The sequence below is a fragment of the Perissodus microlepis genome, chromosome 2, assembly GCF_051167445.1.
Source record: "Perissodus microlepis isolate ML-2025 ecotype Zambia chromosome 2, ASM5116744v1, whole genome shotgun sequence".
Taxonomy (NCBI): Eukaryota; Metazoa; Chordata; class Actinopteri; order Cichliformes; family Cichlidae; genus Perissodus; species Perissodus microlepis.
This window is the reverse complement of record NC_140462.1, coordinates 10,957,754-10,977,487: the sequence shown is the minus strand read 5'-3', so window position 1 is coordinate 10,977,487 and position 19,734 is coordinate 10,957,754. Positions and strand designations below refer to the sequence as shown.

At 44.0% G+C, this 19,734-nt stretch overlaps 1 protein-coding gene across 3 annotated transcripts in view; it reads right to left on the bottom strand.

Annotated features, from left to right (window-relative positions):
• Positions 1-19,734, bottom strand: part of frmpd1b (FERM and PDZ domain containing 1b) — a 24,424-nt gene extending 4,690 nt beyond the window's left edge. The window contains exons 1-16 of one of the 3 annotated variants that reach the window (XM_084945615.1): positions 19,457-19,734; positions 13,239-13,379; positions 11,247-11,357; positions 9,109-9,281; positions 7,784-7,886; positions 6,766-6,811; positions 6,362-6,466; positions 6,041-6,136; positions 4,122-4,247; positions 3,910-4,029; positions 3,195-3,328; positions 2,451-2,577; positions 2,077-2,169; positions 1,783-1,965; positions 1,257-1,458; positions 55-1,014 (exon numbers count right to left, since the gene is read on the bottom strand). In XM_084945615.1, the coding sequence (XP_084801741.1) occupies positions 55-1,014; positions 1,257-1,458; positions 1,783-1,965; positions 2,077-2,169; positions 2,451-2,577; positions 3,195-3,328; positions 3,910-4,029; positions 4,122-4,247; positions 6,041-6,136; positions 6,362-6,466; positions 6,766-6,811; positions 7,784-7,886; positions 9,109-9,281; positions 11,247-11,353 (2,575 nt within the window). In that variant the 5' untranslated portion in view covers positions 11,354-11,357; positions 13,239-13,379; positions 19,457-19,734. Of the gene's footprint in view, positions 1-54; positions 1,015-1,256; positions 1,459-1,782; positions 1,966-2,076; positions 2,170-2,450; positions 2,578-3,194; positions 3,329-3,909; positions 4,030-4,121; positions 4,248-6,040; positions 6,137-6,361; positions 6,467-6,765; positions 6,812-7,783; positions 7,887-9,108; positions 9,282-11,246; positions 11,358-13,238; positions 13,380-14,753; positions 19,424-19,456 lie in introns of those variants that run through there. The other 2 variants (XM_084945634.1, XM_084945625.1) reach the window with 2 other exon arrangements.

The window sequence follows — 19,734 nt, the reverse complement described above, 5'->3', positions numbered from 1 at the left end:
TAAATATACCATCACAGACAAGGGACTAAGTTATCAAGCATGCTGTAAACAAACCTGAGAGATCAGGAACTGGAGGAGTAAATCTCTCTTGTGCATCGAAAAACTCATCCTCAGAGTCTGAGACATTGTCTTTGACCAAAAGATTCGGCTTGGGGTTGGGTGAAGGTGTCAGAAACATGCTGTCTTCATCCTTTGATAGGCGGTTCTCAGCCTTTCCTGCTTTGCTCCCAGGAATTGAACTTGTTCTTACTGGGACTTTGGGAGGGGTCTTTTTCTTTCTTTTAATAGGTGATCTTTGAAAGGGTATGCTGTCAATCATTCTCAAATCTCTTGAACTAGGAATCTTAGAAATACGTCTAAGTGTCTCAGTGCCCCGATCTTCCTCCTCTTCATCGTCATCATCGTCATCACTGGTAGCCCCAGGCGGGCTTGGTAGGAAGTCAGACTTGGAGAGGTCAGCAAAGCAGAGGCAAGAGTTGTCATTCCCACGGTAATTGAGGTTAGTGGGTCTACGTGGCCCTTGATGGCGTTTTGGCTCCAGGAGGTAGGGGTGGTGAACATCAAAACTCGGAACATCCTCGCCTACGTGCGGCCCGTGAAGGCGAGATTTGGATTTGCTGGCAGCACTGCTCTCCTCAAGTGCAGTGCTCAAGGAACTGCTGGACAAGCTGGAGAAGCTGCTGGTGACTCGCAGGTCAGTGTGGTACCAGGAAGAGTCCAGGTTCATTTCTTCATCCATAACACTGAATTTATGCAGACCACTTCCTGTTGCTCCTCCTTCATCTGGACTCTCATTTCCTATACCTTCTGTTGTCACTATTATCTTCACTTCCTGTTTGCCTTTGTGCTCCTCTCTCTCTTTTCTTTCTTCCTCTCTCCTCTTCTCTTCTTCCTCTCTTCTCCTCTCTTCCCAGTCCTGACTTGCTGGGTCTGGGCGTTTGTAATTCTGAGAATCCATCGGGTCATCCTCATCTGTTGAGTCGTCTGAGTCACTGCAGCAGCGAGACACATAACCTAATAAAACCCAGAAAGTGCACAAACACCAGACAAGCATTGCGAAAGCTGTGTTAGTGCATTCATAAAGGAGAATAATATAAAATTTTTGATAGTAAAAAAAAAAATGACATCTTATCTTTTTTTTTTATCCGTATCCGTACTGGATGGTGACATAAATAAACATGTGAGGTGAAAAAAAGGCTATCAAAAAGGCCAAAGCCAGAAAGTCATAAGTTTTAAGTGAAACAGTTTTTGCTCACTTGATAGGGATTCATAGAACACGCCCTCTATTACGGCGAACCTCCCACACACACCTTCTTCAGCAGGAATCCGGTGCACCCTCACTTTTGGGCGCCCCAGACGGAAGACGTTGACATTGGGATCCACCAGGAGTTTGCAGTAGCCTCCCAGCAGACACCCTAAGTCTTTGGCTGCCAGAGAGTCCATCAGTAAGGCAAATGGCTGAGAGGGGGAGGGTATTGCAGAAAAAAGGTAAAGTAGTAGTGTTTAAAGCGAAAGGGTAAGAGGGGAAAAGTGATGGAGTGGGAGAAAGAGGGAGAGACAGTCACCTTTGCATTCATGAATTAACATTATATATAGCTAGCCTTAGGCTGTATACTGTTATATATCGCATGTATAGTAGAGAAAGAATGCTTGACCTATATTTAGTGTCATGTTCATAAATATATTGTGGTGAATGAACATCTGTGTCACGTCTATATGTTTACGAATAATACAGCCTTGCAACTCGATGAACATGTATATCCCAACCTAAGGCCTCCTCACCTTCATGTCATGCAGCGAGATGCGCAGCAGGCTGACTTTGTCCGACTCCGAGAGCAGCTCCACTCGGCTGATGCTGCTGAACTCGACCAGCGTAGAGATCACGTTGAGCTTGTGGTTGATGACCTGACTCATCCCATACTTGGCTCCCACCAGCAGCGTGACCAACACTTCCCTGTCCTGAAGCTGAAAGGAGAAGGAAGAAAGAAAATAAGTGTTGCAGTCATTTTAATTGGTTGCAATTTCCATCATTTAGCAAATGGATCCACCAATTTACATGAGGCCTTTAGCCCTTACCATCATTGTGGCTGTGTACGACCGTCCCCCATAAGAAATGAGCTCTCCCAGCTGAGTGAGGTAGGCCAAACGAGCCTGATTGGCAGATATTACCTATAACACCACAGAGAAGATATACAGTATGAGCAAGACAGACAAAAAAGGCGGTGGGTGGCATTACCCAAGCCTGATACTGACTATTCACCTTTTTAATTAGCCTCCTACTCAGCATCTATTTTTCCTCCAAGCTGCTGTTCTTCCATATACCGCTTTAAACCTTAGGAAGATTAGCAGTCCTCATACATCTCAGCTAAAACTTAGCCTGAAGTCACTGCTGAACTGTCACTATGTGTCTCTTTACACCTCTCACATTTTCCTTCCACTTATCCATTTACCTTCTGGCGTGGCTCTAGCAGGGACTGGATCTTTTTGAGGTGGTAGCTAATGGCTTTCCTCAGGTCCTTCTCTCTCATGTTGCCCAGCAGCGTAGGAGAGATGAAGCTGTCCAAGCCGAACTCCTTCCTGTCAACGCCACATTTGCAGAGGCATGAAAGTACTCAGTGAATAAAATGTTACAAAGAAATGCATGAAAAGTGAAAAGAGGTTGTAATGTAAGGACAAAGATACACTTAGTATCGGAAGTTAAATTCAGATTTTTCACTGAGCTTTATTTCTTTAAAAAAACAAACCAAAAAAAAACTACCAGTAGATATTACTAAACAGTCATATTTCATCTTTCAGTCCCATTAATTGCAAGTTGTCTTCACAATTATAACTTGTGGGATAACTGTTGTATAGAAAAGTACAGATGACTGCTCTGTACTACAATATATAAATGTAACAATGTATGACAACCAGGCCGCAATCCTTTGAAAAAATGGATGTTTGCTTTGCATTTTGAGACACTTCCACTCTCAAGTAATGGGGCAAATATCCTGCACACACCCACTAAACCTCTCCCATCACATTAATAGATTAGGCATTTAGTGAGCTGCCTCATCCTAGACAAATCACAGTAATTGCAGCAGTGAAAAAATGTCAAGGCCCTATTACTCAAAACCTATAATGAGAAGTACCACAATTACAGTGTCCTACTAGTGTGACCCCTAAACGGAAACTCTCCCACGCAAATGACTCACGTAATACTCTTGATTGAGGTTCTGGTCTGTCCACAACTATCTAGTCTCTCATGCATGTGCAGGGCTGCCAGGCGGAGTGCAGTGTTGCACTTCATCTCCACCGCGAAACGCTCCCGTAGCACATCGCCAACACTCTGCAGGCAGAAATAATCACAGTTTTAGCATTACATAATACACACGCACCTTACAGTGACCTGATTTTTGTCCCAGCACACTCTGCATGTCAGACATTGCAAAGCACGTAGCTCATCAGCATATCTGTAAGTAAACCAGCGACCTGACACTGACAGGGAAAACACAATCGGCGAAGACAATGAAACAGTAAATTGGCATGACATAAGCGGCACTCCCCACTGCTTTAGTGAGCAACAAAAACATGCACAGGCCACATGTAACAATTTCAAGACTTAGCATCATCAGAGCAAGTATGTAACTGCTTTGTACAAAAGAAGGACTAAAGAATGTGAACAACGTGTTATAGGGTTAAGGCCATGAAGATATAAGGAGGGGCTGCATGTTGACTTCAGAGCTACTTTTGCAATATTTTCGAAGAATTTCAGAGCACACTCAGCATAAAGTGGGTACAAAGTTTTATTTTCTGTACATACGCAGAGAAAGGACCAAAGTCTAATTGCGAAATAATTCAGAGCAAAAGTCTCTGAGATGAACAATGTATGACCGTAATGGTGACAACAAATAAAGGAGCTTCTCTGACCTGTAAAAAGAAGTACTCAAAGGCAGAGGGGTCATCCTGCAGTAGGTCTCCTGGGTCTCTGGGGATGAAACAAACCCTGAACAGACACCTGTAATCGTGGGAGTCTTTCTTTTGCACCACCTGGTGAAGACAAAAGATAGAGGTGGAAAGTTGTAGCATTTAATCTTCATACATATCTACGAGATATCTCCACATGGATTCTTTTCCTTCACCCTCTGAATGAGCTCATCTTCATGCAGTAGCAGCAGTTTGGTGATGCTGTACTGTTGCTCTAGCACCAGGGCGAAGTACTCGATGGCCCGGATGGACAGCTTATCCTTCAGAGTCAGAACAATGTCCTGGAATGACAAAAAAACCAACGGCTCACACCTCTTAGACAAACATGTTTCATCCGCTGAGGGCAAAGGGACAAATCTGATTCCCTGTCTCAGATTTCCTTCAGCTGGGAAAACAAACAGAAATACAAAAGCTGCTGTAAAAATAATACCCTGCTCATAAAGACAGAAGCATGTACCTACTGATGGTGACTTACTGACCTTTTCATAATTTTCTTTTTCAGAAACAATATCTCCCAATGAATTACAACTGTTATAGCCAACCCACACTGTGACACCTTTGGGGGAAATCATACCTTAGCTTCTGGTGCACTTAATTTCAAAATAGTCCCACCTGGTCCTACCAAGCATCTCACAGCTACATTCACCTGTGTGCTCAGTCTCGTGGTGGTTTTAAGAAACTGTGTGGGCTTTTTATTGGCTCATAAGAGGACAGTCTTGAGTCATTTCTTTATATGTTGCAAGGAAAATGGTAAGTAGGTGCAGCAATTTATTGTTATGTATGCAAACATACATGAAACATACCATATATAGGGCAATAATAGAGTTTATACAGTTCTAATGAGCTTGAAAGTCAATATTTGGTGTGACCACCCTTATTCTTCACCATAGCCTGAACTCTCTTAGGTAGGCCTTCCTGTAATTTGTTAAGTTGTCTTCAGTTCTCCAGGCTCCTTGAACGACGTTCAAAGCTGTTCTTTGGATGTTGGCTTCATTTTACTCAGTTCTCTGTCAAAATGATCCCACACTGCTTCAATATTGTTGAGGGCCACGCTCTGGGGAGGCCAATCCATGACTGATAGACTTGAACTGTGTGTTGTTTTATCGAGGTATGCTTTGGCAGTGTATTTGGGATCATTCACCATTGCTAATTGCTAACAGTTCACAGATGGCTGTAACTCCTGACCTCCTCCATACATATGAGGACCATTTGAACCAAAAATTTAAAACTTGGACACTGGTTTTCGGTCCAGCTCTTGTGTAGTTTGGTGTACCTCAGTCTTTTCTCCCTGTTTCCTTTCCTTATAAATGCCTTCTTGACAGCCATCCTTCTACTGAGACCATTTCTGATGAGGCTACAGTGAAGAGTAGATTAAGACCCTGTTTCCTCAGTTTCTTTAAGGGCACACTGCACACCATGGTGCGATATGCCTTGGTTTTGGCTAATTGTTTTTTTTGTTGGTGCAAAAATACTATTTTATGCCAGTCAAACTGTGTTATCTTCTCATAGATTCAAATTCAAATTTGAAATTGGTCTATTCCAAATTTTCTGCTGTGTGTAAAGACACAAGGACTAGACTGATATGAGTGAAAAAGTCCAAAGGTAAACTTTGAAAGACCTTTATAAACCCAGAAGAACTATTTCTCAAGACTACGCTAAAAATAGCTGTTGTCAGGCTTCTTATTACTGGGGCACACTGCTGTTATGTAATAAAAATGTCAACCATGAATGATGTAGGGATCTCTTGGGTCACTTAGTTACTATATCTATCAAAAGATAAACAAGTAGCAACTCTTGTGTCCATCAGGCCAATGAGTGAGCTACTTTCAGCTGTTCTCCTATTCACGAGGGCTTCCAGAGCAGGTAGTTTTGCGTGTTTGATATGGCCATTTCTAACATAACCCTGGATGGATTTGTCTCCTCCTGCCCCAGGATCAAACCCCTTTTGCTGGTTAGGCGAACGTGTAACTTGCTATACGATGGAGCCACTCAATGAAGCCACCAAGTAAAAGCTCTAAATGCTCTTTTCGGGTAAATCTTTCTACCTAGGCCGGTAATCCTGTTTATTACATACCTTGACGGTGGTGTTGTTGTCAAACTTGAAAGCCTTTGTCTGTCCGTTCTCTAAATAGACTTTCAGAACATTGGGCAGGAAGAGAAGAGAGTTTCCCTGGTGGAAAGAAGTGAGAGATGTGGTCAGACAGAATCGATATCAGATGAGAAAAGATCAAATATTAAATGATTGCAAGAAATGTTAGCCCATAAGCCCTAATGAAGAATATTTCATTATGTGGAAGACTGAATTGAAAGTCATCCAACAGCGGCTTGTAGCCTTACAGTAAATGCTTGTTTTTTGTTTGGCAGCCTCCTTCTGTATCAGATAAGGTTTTCTCACCTGAGTGTGCCCATTGACCACCACCTCCTCTGCAAAGCGCACTTTAACTGGATTACTCCTCAGACGAGCTCTCTTCTCTGCTGACATAATGGATGACTTGGGATTCTGTAGCACACACACACACACACACACACATCAGCACCATTACTGTACATGAAAGATGAAGCATGGGCTAAGACACACATGAGTAACACTGACGCCAGCAGGCTTTAAGATGCAAACATTCAGAGCTGTACTCAGACGGTCGATACATACATCACAGCACAATGTAAAGTGCTTAATCCTGTCAGAAGATGCAAGCTAAGAGTCACATGCTTGGGAGCACACAGACAGCTTATGTTTAAATGAGCGATGGCATAATGACTGTGTAGTGAGGAGCTTATTAATGTCTTCTTTGTACTCACTGTCATGTGCCGCAGGATAGTCACATTGATACAATCCTCCAAGTTCCTGAACACAGAGAAGAAGCATTCATTCACACAGACGGAGGAGGGATCATAACCTTTCTGCTCAGCTATTAAGTCAGCATCTTCTGCTCTGACCTCTACCGCTAACTCACTAAGCCTTCTACACCCGCAGTCACACATGAATCAGCGTCAAAATCCCAGAAAACAACTAAAATAATTGTCACTGATTTCTTTAATGACTGTAAAAAACGAGAATAGAATTTATTTTGAATTTTCTCTAATTTACACATAATCGAAAGTACACATACAGGCTGAAATGTATACATACAGTCCCTTAAATCTACAGTTTTCTAAGAAGGAGAATTGGAGATTTACACAAGCTGGAAAGATTTCCAAACAATCATCGATCCTAAGTACAAATTATTGAGATGTGTCACCAATTTGGTCTGGAAGAAGACCCAAACTGTCACTCTCAAACAAGAGGAAATTGGTGAGGATGTTCAGGAAAAACCCAAGACCCAAGGCTCAATCTTGAACTGATAACTGCTGAAACACCTTGAACTGGGAGGGTGGCGACCAAGAAAGAGGCAGCTGCCCACATAGACAAGCCAAACACTTCAAAAGTAGTTTTGGAATGTAAACCAGACCATTTATAATAACCAAAAAGACTGGTCAAATATCCAGAATCATGCCAGAAGATTGTGGCTTGATACCTAAAGCATCTTGTTGAACTACAAGTTGCAGAAGGGACATTTAACCAAATATTAGTTGGGCTATATATTTGAGCCTGTGTGGATACCACTGATCCTGTGTGATTTAGAAAAATGGAAAATAAATTAATTTTTTTGCACCCAATTCTTGCTTTCAAAAGTCTTTAAAGGCATTAATTCAACCCTGGAAAAAGAAAAGTTCAAATAAAATATTAAAAGCCCCAAATTACCCTGAGATTCATGCCCATGATGAGTGCATGGAAACTTCTGACCACAACTGTAGATAGATAGATGGATCTCCTCACCTTAAGACATTTTCCACCTGCTCTTCACTCAAATCCTCCATCGCTGTATCATTAATCTGCAGCACCTGGTCCCCTGGGAATAGTATCCCATCTGCAGGACTTCCTAAACACACGCGTTCCCATCAACACACACACAGATGCACAAATTCACACAATGAAAAGAGTGAGTGCTTGCATAAAACAAAAAAACCCACAGCTGCGTACGTGGAGACAAAGGGAGACACACACACACACACAGAATGACACACATGCTTGTTCAATATGGCTGACTCAACAGCGTTCGGCTGAGCTCTCCGGGACGTGAGGGGTTACGGTTATTCTGGGTGTCTTCCAGCCTGGCTCGGCTCTGCTTTCTGTAGCTATTTATACTCATTTGTCTTCAGGCAAGCGAGCACGACTGAGGCACAGCAGTTTCATCTTACTCTAACACACAAGCACACAGACATGCTGAGCATCTGTGCACGTAAACACATGCACCCACAAATTTTCACACACCCAGTCTGCCTGGCAAAGCCCCGTCTGTCCCTGATTTGTGACCCACTGAAGGCGAGCCGTACAACATGGCAAGCTTTTGCACACAAACACACACACCCAAAAGCCAAAGTCCCCTCCTGTTAAGCTTTCATAATAGCGATTCCTCCTCTTCCTCTTTCTATCCTACTTCATCATCCTTCACTTTCCTTCATCATCTACCAACATGGCCTCTCTGACTATTCCCAATCCCTAAGTGTCACCAACTGTTCATCCCCTCTCTACTTTCTGTACACTTTCACACTCATTACTTTGCTTTCTTTGGCCATGTTTGCACTTTGGTTGTGTATTCCCCTCTGGGTCTTCCTGCTGGCATCTTCTCTCTCAATTAAATCTTGTCTTCTGTTATCACTTCCCTCTCCCTATCTCATTCGTCTCTCCTTTTCCTTGGCAGCAGCTACAGCGCTAGTGGCAGGGTGGGACCCTCCTCACTGCATTTATCAGCTTATTTTACAGGATAGACATAAAGTAATGGATCAGCATCTCTCCCTCTCTCTCCCCTGCACTCTGTCTCTCTTTATCAGTCTCTCTATCCCCCCATCAAAGTTGCATAAATGAAAAGTGATTGAATTTAGAAAGGATGAGCAGGTGGCTCTGTTGTTTCCGTGGCTTCTCTGGCACCGTGCCCCGGGGCCTGAATGCCAGGAATGTGTGTGTGCGTGTTATGTGTGTGTGAGAGAGAGATAGAGAGAGAGTGGTAAAGTGTAAATATGCTTGCTGCACGTGGAGAACATTGCATAAAGCAGGTGGCAATTTGGTAACACTGACTCACAGCCACTGCACGGCCGATGTACCTGTGGCGATGTCCCTGACCAGCAGGGGTGCGTTTGTGGTGAGGGTGAAGCCATGTCCAGTGCTGCTGTCCAGGACCGGGTCCCTGGTAATCTGCAATGTCAGCTTGGCCTGGAAGTTCTGATTGGACAGACTGTTGGAGCGCTGCGACCTCCCATCGCCTAGCAACCGCTCTCTGAGGAAGTCAGACAGGGTGATGGGTTATCCAACTGACGACAGCCATGAAGAGATACTATGTATTCAAGTAGTGTATTCAAAGAGGAGAAAGTTTACTTTTTGCTCTTCCAGATCACGTTTCTTATTTGTTCCACAGTGACTGCTGATTAAAACGTAGCACAGAAATCCTGTAAAGCGAACCTTCTCTGCGGCGTTACACAGTATTTCCGGCTCCACAGTTCAGACAGCTCGTATATATTTTAGGCCTCGATGCAGCCTCTCATTTCACTCACTGTCTGAAGACAACTTATTTTAGCTTCTCAACAGTTAAGTCAACTTTCTTCTGATTGGCTGTTCCTCACAAAAGTGGGGTTGCTACACCCACGGCGAGAGCTGCAGTAGAGAGAAACTTTCTAAAATCGAGTGTTTTGATCATTCAGGTCAGGAATACTCTCTATTTAACCTCTTTATTTAGAAACTTGTCTAAATGAACGTTAACCATCATAAGAGTATATATATAACCAAAAATAATGGAAAAGCATGCTAGGTTCACTTTACAGGTGTAAAATAACAGTCACAATAAATACTGTGGTGTAGGATTTACATTTTCAAGGCAATGGAAGGTCAAAATGATATAGAATTCAAGGCGACATGTTGTTGTCTGTTCACTATTATTAAATACACTTAATTTATAAATAATTAGAGAAAAGTATCATATAATCACCTTTCAGAAGCTGTATCTGTTATTAACACTGATTAAATGACACCAACAGATTAACGTACATCCTTAGCTTGAATGCACCCTGGAAATAGGTTTACTTTTGAATGAAAAAATGTCTGACGTTTTCACAAAGGCACGTCAGACATTGGCACTTTTATTGAATCGGTTTAGGTTTTGCTGTGATCTGTGCGTTTTACAACCTCAACATGATTAACAAAAACAGGCCGGGAGAATATTGTGAAACTGCCAAAAGACCATTGGCACCAACTTGATAGATCTTCACTGTGTTTTGGCAACTAAGACCCTGTCACAGGGCAAAGGTCACTCTGGCAGGCCTTCAACGCCCTCTTTATGCAAAGCTTCAACACAAGTCATATGAGAAGGCTGGGGAGGACTAAAGCAAATAAATATATGAGATCATTTGTTCTGTCAGCTGTTGGATTGCTAAACAAGCTGCAGGCCAGGGTAGTACACAGTTTTTAACTGCGGACTTTCAGTGCATTTGCAGCTCTCTTTATGATTGCATTTAATGTATGCTTGTCGTTTATTTATGATGTGCGATGACAGTGATGACAACTATTTGTGAACCGAAATTCCCCTCGGGGACGATAACGAATATCCTTCTCCCCAGGAATTCCCAGGAGGAAGTTTACTGGGATTTCTCAGCAACGCGTTCATTGCTGAGAATGAGTCTTAGTGGACAGCCAAATATGAAGGATTCTTGAAAGCATATTTGTGGTTTGCTGTGGGACAAGTTTGTGTATGAGAGAGGGACAGTCAGGCAGTTCGGGTTTGAATATGTACTTAGCTATGTGGCTCAGTGTGTGGGTGTAGGGAGGAGGTTTGGTTTGTGTCTTAGTGGGTCCATAACAGGTTGAGAAAGGCAGCTTCTTCTTCAGTTTTTGCCTCTTTTTTTTTTTCACGTGCTGTTTACCCTTTTTTTTAGCTATTGCTAACTCACAATGAGTCAGTAAATTTCCTCAGCATGCTGAACAAATACACACCTGCACTTCCCACATTTTTCATTTTTGTGTCACTCAAGAATCTGGCACCAGGCTTAGAAGTACTTAAAGTTCCTCTTCCACTCTTTACACATTGTTTAGTTATTTTTAGCATATAAGTTGGCGTTTGTTTTTTTTTTTAAACTCTGTCATACTGCATACTCAGTTTCTTCCCATCAAAATCCAGCCTCTGAACACCTTTGCACTGATTTCACCACAAAAACATCTTCCCCCTCAGCTCAGACTCCTTTTAATTCCGTACCTGCTAAGTGACTCTCGAGTGCGTCGTATTATTGTCCCCACCACCTGCTGCACCCGACTGGCCCTCCGAGCCGGAGACCTGCTCCTGCATCGCTCCTGCTCCTCCATTTATCTGAAGCGACAAAGAGAGAAAAGTGCATGAACACGCAGAGGGACAGGGAAACGTGGGAGGAAGATGAAAGGATTCAGTTGGAATAAATGAAACTGAGCTCAGAGCTCAGTTCTGTCTTTTTTGGACTGTGCAATCAGTGCGAGAATTGTGCTCCAGCTACATTTGCATCTAGTCGGGCCCTTTTTTATATGCACCGCATGCAGCCTGCCTCGAACGCTATGAATAATCAGATGTGTGAGCAGAAAGCAAAAAAAAAAAAAGGCTGTGAGAGAAAGGGGTGGAGTTTAGTCAGCATGAGCAGCAAAACATGGCGAAATGACCTGATTCTCAAAAACAACAACAACTGCATCATCACACAATAAAAGGACTCACAAGTATGCCTCAGTATGAACGTTCACAACACCACCACTCTGCAGCTGTACATTTTCTGCTGAGCTTGCCCCTTAAACAAGGCAGTGGTGAGGACATAAAGAGCGATGGAGGGCTCATTTTAACCCTGGGGAGTTCGACTGAACGCAAACCAAATCTCAAGACTTACTACGCCCCTCAAAAGGGTTTTGTTTCTTTCAGCCAATCAATACTCTGCAGCTGGAAGAGGCTTGTAGAGCGCCTGATAATTACTTGACAGCCTTTATTTGCGGCATGAAGGGGAATTAAGTTATGCTGAGTTTTGTTTTCAGCAGATACTCCCTCGTGATATACTTCATCTGCTGTTTGTGGCCATGCTGGGCGGTTTCACCCACTGAAAGAGGGAAAAACAAAGGGGAAATTTGGCAGGGACGGGAAAAGCAGTGACCTAGATCTGATCTGTTTGGCTAACGATGATGAATGCCCTCCTGAAACTTAATGATCCATACCTTGGCCTGGGGGAAACCAATCCAAGTGCTCAGTCTGACCGGCCTTCGGAAATATGGAACAAACTGCTGCATGCCAACAGTTCTGTGAAGAGCTTAAAAGAGGCAGGGCTCTGGCCGTCTGCCACACTTGTTCCTAGCATTTTAAAAACATGCCTGTGTCCAATAAATGAGGAAGGATGAGTCATTAAAGTAGGAATTACCTCACAGTACTTCTGAGTTATGCAAAAACAATGCACGTTGTGCTGTAAGCGGTAGATATTAAGCAGTACTACTGTGTGTAAAAGCACATTTATGGGATAGAATTTGTCCTTTTCTTCACATTCACTCAACTTTCTCCCACCTCTGTTTCAGTGTCTCTGCTGAATGGAGGCCAGCGCTGACTAGCCCTCCTTAATGGTAGTAAAACATGCAGTGTAGGTTTGTCCTTTAAGAGGATTAGAGGTACTCGCTCTGCACAAGCCCACACTGGTCAGGGTGTCACTTTAGCACCTCCTGCTTATCCGGATAGAGCCAGATAAACATGGATGAAGAAGGCTGAGTGAGAGTAGGTAGTAGACAGATGCACACGAGGAACCAAGTGCACTTAGTATTACATCTGCTCCCCCTTTGATCACTGGAAGAAACATTCACTATGTGTTAAACGTGCAGGTGTATGGATGGGCAAATACGTGCATGTTCAAGTGCTGGGTGAGATGATTCTTCCTCTCTTCTGTCTGTCATTTTCTCCCTCTTTCTCTCACCTTCATTGCCCTTGCAGAGTCAGGTAGTCATCTCCAGTGACAGTCTCTGTGGGCAGCACTTTTTATATACATACACAACCTAAGCACTCGAGCAACGAGTTTACTATCTTGGCGATCATCAACTGCAGCTCACATTTGCAGCTTTACTAGTAAAGCTAGTCTAGCAGATCCAAGAGGAAATACACTGTGACTGCACTTCCCTCATAGTTCTAGAAAAAAGGAGAGAAAGCAAACAGCCCGGTGTTTCACATTTTCACTGAAGACTCAGAGAGTGCGTGACTCACCGTGATGTAGCTTGTCTCTTCAAGACTCCGGAACAAACATACCCCCTCGCCCTCTGAGACATCAGCTCTGGGTAGGTTGAAAAGAGGTGGAGAGGGGTTGTTGCGATCATCAGGGCCGATGCCAATCTGGAGCTACACCACCTGTGCAGAGCAGAACACTATCAGGGAAACCTGTCAAAACACATCCACGTGACAAGTTTATAATTAGAATGAAGCAGGAAACAACCGGTTTCTGGGACTGATTAACCTCTATTAGCTCAATTTTTAACCTGTTCATTAAAAGAAAGTGAATTCTACTCAAGTAGTCAGTATATTTTCTTGTTAACACATAAGTGTGTCAGGCAAAGCAGATGTGAGCATGAAACAAGTATCTGGTTGTGGTTTTCCAAAAAGGCTCCTCCTCTAGTCCCAGAGGCTCTCTTGCTCTCATCCACTGACTTTCTCTGCTCCTCCACAGCCTCAAAAGCTCATGGCGATGGAGAGAGGAGGCACTCCATCTCCGTCTGGTTGTCTAAATTAAAATTTCATACAGCCCAGTTCAGTTAACAGTTCAGTTAACTGGGTGTGCTCTAAAAGCAGAGAGGACAGCCTGTGAATCCCGATGTGCTGGAGAGAGAACCACTGCCAGGCAAACAGCGATCTTGGCCGATATTAAAAGGGGACAAGTCTTTCATGTGAACATCAGGGCAGATATGTTGGAAACCTAAGCCAGACTCTGGTTTTCAGTGGAAATAAAGGGCTTTGATGTGTACAAGCCCGGCTTTTGAATTAGGAGAAAACACTGGATAAACATTCTTGCTCTCATCTAAGGAAACCACTTTATTCTGCACTTGAATGTTGTTTTATGATGTAAACGCTCATTCTTTGTTGCTTTCTTCTACAAGAGGGAGCAGAAATCAAGGAGCTGATAGTCCCATCACTGTAGCTCTTCCATCGGGCCCTGTGTCCCACACACAGAGCTCTTTCACGAGGCCCATGTGTCCCTCAGACAAGGCAGAGGAGGACCTGGACCCACACAGACTGCAGGGTACATGAATAATGCATGGGGCTAATGCAGCTAGCTCAGCCTCCAACCGCCTCCTTCTGCCACTTTGCCAACACAGGCCAGGAGAAGAAGAGCGAGCACAGAAGGAGAGAGGGCGAATGGGGGTTGGAAGCAGGGGGAGAAAGGAGCGCGGGGGGGTGGCTCTTAGGGGGCTGAGAAAAGGGGCAGGGATACAGAAAGAGAATTGGTCAGGGCAAAGAAAAGAAAGAAAGGACAGGATATTGAAGAGGGAAAAGAAAAGGGGGAGAGTTTTAAAAAGGGTGAAGAGGGCAGCGGCAAAAGAAATGAAAGGAGAAAGCTGCTGGAGAGGACGGGGAAATAAAGAAGAAAAAGTGGAAGGTGACAAAGTCCGTTCATCAGGAGGAGCGGGCGAAAGGGTGGTCAAGTGAAGGCGAGGTTTTTTACCACCGTTTGAGAGCAAACAGTGAGACAGAAGGAGCTGTTAACAAACAGATAGACAACACTCAGACCTGTAGCGTTGGTAGAACCCTCCTCTCTGACTGTGAGAGATCGCTTCAGTTTTCTCAATATGTGCCAGCATCTTCATTTTATCCAAACCCAGCACAGTGGAAGACGGTGACGGGTCTGCTCCTTAATCTCTCTCTGAATCAATAGCGAATCTTAAATGCCATCCTGCACTGTCACGTCCTGAAATCCCCGAGCTCACCATGCAAACAACTCATCAGTAAGCCTCAGAGCCTGCCTGGCCTTTCACTCAGCCTCCCTCCTCTTTTTCCCTTCACCTTCTCACCCCTACACCAGCCTTCACTTTACATGGCGAACGTAGAAGAATGCTGTTAGGTAATAAAGTCTGTCTTCCCTCTTTTTTTTCTCTCTCTTTTGTCTGTGTCTGATTTCTCTAAGACAATCCCTCCCCCGTCTGCTCATTTTCCTCACACAATGTCTCTCTGTCTCTGACAAAACAGCCAGTTATTTAATCCCAGTTGGAGGACGCATGCAGTTCATAGAATTGAGCTTCTGCACTCTATCCTCAGCGGGGCTGAGAGGTGGTACTGAACGGGCAGTTCCTGTGCAGTCAGCTGAAGAGAAAATGGTTTTAAGCCCAATTAGCACTGCTGGGCTAAACCACGTCAGTACAGAAAAACCTGAACGTGGCACAGAGAAGTCGCATCAGGGCATGAATCCACTGACTCGACAACAGATTTTATTTAGAAAGGACCGGTTGGGTGTTTTGGACATCTTGTTCCCAATCTGTCCCGTGCACACATACGCACCCCAACCCCCTTCCCAAGCCGAGCACGACACGCCGGATACAGCTGCACCACATGAGGTGCAGGACAGCGGCAGCAGGGGTTGGTTCAGCAACTCCACATTTCATTTTGGCTCACAGTTGTTGCCAATAAAGTTGGACACAGACTTCAGGGAACATTCAGTCCAACAGCAGCACGCTTGGCAGAAAATACTGCGTGTTTCAATACTGGAGGAGGAGGTGGTGGTGGTGGTGTTTGGAGGGGGGGATTTAATGTGAGACAGCTGAAATGATTCAGATTTCATAAATGCAAAGTTGTAAACGTGAAGAACAACAAGCAGAGCAGACAACACAACCCCCCAGAGTCAGTCAGGGTGCAGGATTTGTTCTTTGTCTTTTACTTAGTGCAACAAGATACTTTACTCATACTGAAGGACTTTAAAAATAAAGTAAATAAATGCTTGACTGCATATATAAGGTGGGGAAACGCTCACAATGTGTTCTTAGAAAGTCAAAAAAAGTTGATTATTTCATTAAATTTGCTAATATACGTCTTGAATGTCTAAATAAAAAGACGCTTTTGAGTGCTCACTGCAGCTCTATGCGTGTAAGTAAGGAACTGTAAGTCGCTTTGTGTAAGAAGCTCAATATGTGGATGTTGTATAACCACAAAACTCTAAAATAATGTTCAACTTTGGTTAAAGTAATTAAAAAGCGACTCCATGATGAATCATCAGATGCTTTTCATTAACTCTTTTCTCCATAAAGACGACATTTGACGACCTTCCCGCACCCTTAATGACAGCTTTTGACACCTCAGTATATATCAATAAAGCTGTGGTTTGACTGCCATTAGAACAGTTTCCGGCCTTTTCCGAGGGTAGCTGCAGAGGCAGAGACCACCCTCACTAATTTCTGATACACACCCAGTAATTTTGTTCTATAAGCAGGCCTGAGATATGACAGAAGCTGCTCAGTTCAGAAAAGTGTTTCAAGTGTTGCTCTTAATAGACTTTCAGGGGGTAAAGAGTTAAAGCGTGTGTATTTATATGGTATTACACATACATACATAGATTGGCAGAGGTTTTTGGAGGTGCTTTAATATCCAGTAAAAGGATACAAAGTAGCAGGAGGCAGAGATCAAACCACCAAACCTGTGAGACGCTCCTACATAGTCTTGTATTTTTAGCCAGATTGGCTGTGGCTCTGTGGGCACCATGATGTGTCAGGCTAATCTATGTCTACAAATATTACCACAGAATTTGGTGGAGACTCTTGAGGCACATGGATGATGAATCCAGCTGACTCTGGAGAATCTCTGACTTTTTGTTTAGTGCTACCATGAGTCTGATGCTTTCTTGTGCCCATTAAATATTTAGATTCAACATCCACTAAGCATGCCAGCATAAAATGCTGCACAAAATTTCTAGGTGATGGTCTGCCATAAAATTAAGTAGAAACATCATCAAAGCTAGCTGTATGGGTTTTTGTTGACTTTCTATTGGTGGAGGTTGCTTGTTTTCCTTATATGATGCGACATGTGGCAGTGGTCCATGCTATGCAATTGCAAAAAATAAGAAGGAATAAAATCACTGATAAGGTCGATTTTAAAAGGAACAGCTTGTTTGCTTGTTTAACTTCACGGCATGTTGTGTTTTGCTGGTTGTTTGTTACTGCAACCTGTCTTCCAGACATAATCCCATCTTCTGTTTCTCATTCCGTCTGTCAGCTCATTCCATTAGCATTATGGAGACCGAGCTCACCGTGCACCGCTTGTTTCATTCCCCCTTTCATCAGCGACCTGGCAAGGCTTGAGCTCCCCTGTGCACTATTAAATAATGGGTACGTTGTGCTGTGTCACAGATCTATATCAATGGTTCTCATGGTTCTAAAGAGAAGGAAACATGCAGACAGACATAAAAAGAGAGGAGATGTCTGATGTCTGAGGAAAGCTTTTGGTTATACCAGGGTGATAGATGTAGCAAGTCTGGAATTTCTGCAACACTTTTTTTCTTTTGCTGTTTGAGTCAATTTCCTTCAAGTCAGTGATCCTTAAGAGGAACACAATACAGGTCTTATCTTTAAGTAAAAGCAATAAGAGTTCAGTCTGTTTGCTACAAGCTATAATAATGCCTGGGTTCTGTAATAACGCAGATACAGCAGGCTTTCAATATTTCATATCACAGCTAAGAACAGAAAACCTGATTATTAAGAGCCGATGATTTGCTTGGGCTTTTAAGGAAAATTCTTTTCATTCTCAAAGTCTTTTGCTATATGTTCACAGGAATGGGGGGTTGTCCTACATTAAGATACCACTGCCAGTCAGTGGTGGCATCACCAGAGAGCTGTCACATGAATGAGGTCACGTCTCCTGTTTCCTCTGGCGACAGCTCCAGGAAGAAACAGGTGTAAAATACTCAATAATAAACCCATCCCTATGATGCATGGATATAGCCCTTCATATATCCACCAGAAACAGCCTCTAAAATCACATTAGGCAACCTGTGACCTACTAATTAGCTGAAATCTTCCTCTTTATAATAACATGAACTGAAGATGAATTCTTGAGCAGGTCAAGTACTGGTCAGCGTATTGGGAGCAGGAGCAGCAAAACACCAGCTCAGCAGCAGCACAGTCTGCCCCGGAGACATGGAGCTGAGACTAAAGATGAAGAGAGAGGGAGAGGATGGTAGACTGGCTCTGGTTAAGTGGGACAGAGGAGCAGTCAGCAGAGAAGATCGAGGATGATGCAGCCAGGCATCAAGTCTTTCCTGATGTGCAAGTTCTGCCCGTCGCTTTTCTTCTCTGGCGGAGTGACCTCAGAGCAGCAATTCCCATCACATGCTTCAGCATACATCCCTGAGTCATAGCACAAAGCCTGCAGCGCTGGCAGGAGCGCAGGCGGCGTGCTCACATGCATACACGCTGAGTGAAAGCAGCTTTATGTTTAGGATCCGCCAAAACGCCATACGGACCGCAAACAGAAGCATGAAAAGAATATATCAATGAGAAGATAGCAATGAGTGGAAGCTGCATTACTACACACGTCTGGGCCGCAACAAAGCGGTCACGTTAAATCACGCCATGCGTTAAACGGAGGGCCCCAGAACAAGCGAAACGCATTGTTCCGGTCTAGTTATGTTGCGCTTGTCATGCCCGACACGACACGGGAGCGTGAGAGAGAGATAGAGCAGGGAGAGAGATGCATGGCCAAAGGACACGAGCGAAGGAAAATCGGAAGAGACGACTGTCTCAGGCTGGCTGCACATCGCCTACGCCCATTCATAGTGTGCGTGTTTTACTACCCAGACTCCTGGCATTCCCCCTACCCACCCCCCTCCTCCTCTGATCAGCCAGGATTTAGTCCGTGCATTTCCCATCTGTAGCTAGTGACGGTGATTTCACTGCGCACACGACAGCGTGGATTTCCAATACCGATGCATAACACATGCGTTTGAGAATATGGTGAATTATAGACCGAGCACTATTTTGTTGAGATTTTGCTATAACTGTATATTATATTGTGTTGATATAATATTAATATACTGGGGGTTGTGAGATTTAACCTCAGCGCCTCTCTCACAAACCCATCACGAATGCCCCTAAAAGCATCGATATCTGCCATCTCACAGGCCAGACACTAACTTTGATCAGCCATGCCCCTCAATCCAGGGGGCTAAACAAAGAGAGAAGAAGAAAAAACGTCACTCTTTTGTTGTTTCCCTTACAGCGTAATCTTAATCGGATTTAAATCTCCGCCACCTCCGTCAAATATAGGGTCCCGGGTGTAGCCCGCGGGTGATGTGAAAGTGACCACGAGTTAAATTATTTTTATTCAGATGATAATCGGTGCAAATGGCAGGACTGTCTGAACGCAAGGTGCCGGTCGGCGCCTGAGTAACCAGCCGGGCGCTCCTGTCCTTCATCAGACAGCAAACGCCGCGAAATAACGAAAGGACTCACCTCGTGGTTGATCGGGAGACAGTCGGACCGGGAGTCTAAGGAGGGGGGGATTGGTGGTTAGGCTTCCCCCCTCTTTTCTACTAAAAGACGAGAGATTTTATACGAGACGAAATCCGTTTCTCGAAAATATCCTCCCGCGCCAGATGATGATGGTGATGTGGTGTGCGGGGGGTTTGGCTAAAAGCTGGATGCTGTCATCGTACTGGGACTGCTCCCTGCCTAATTCTCGGCCCTGAGCTCAGAAATAACCCACCCCCTCTCTCTGCTTCTCCCTCTCT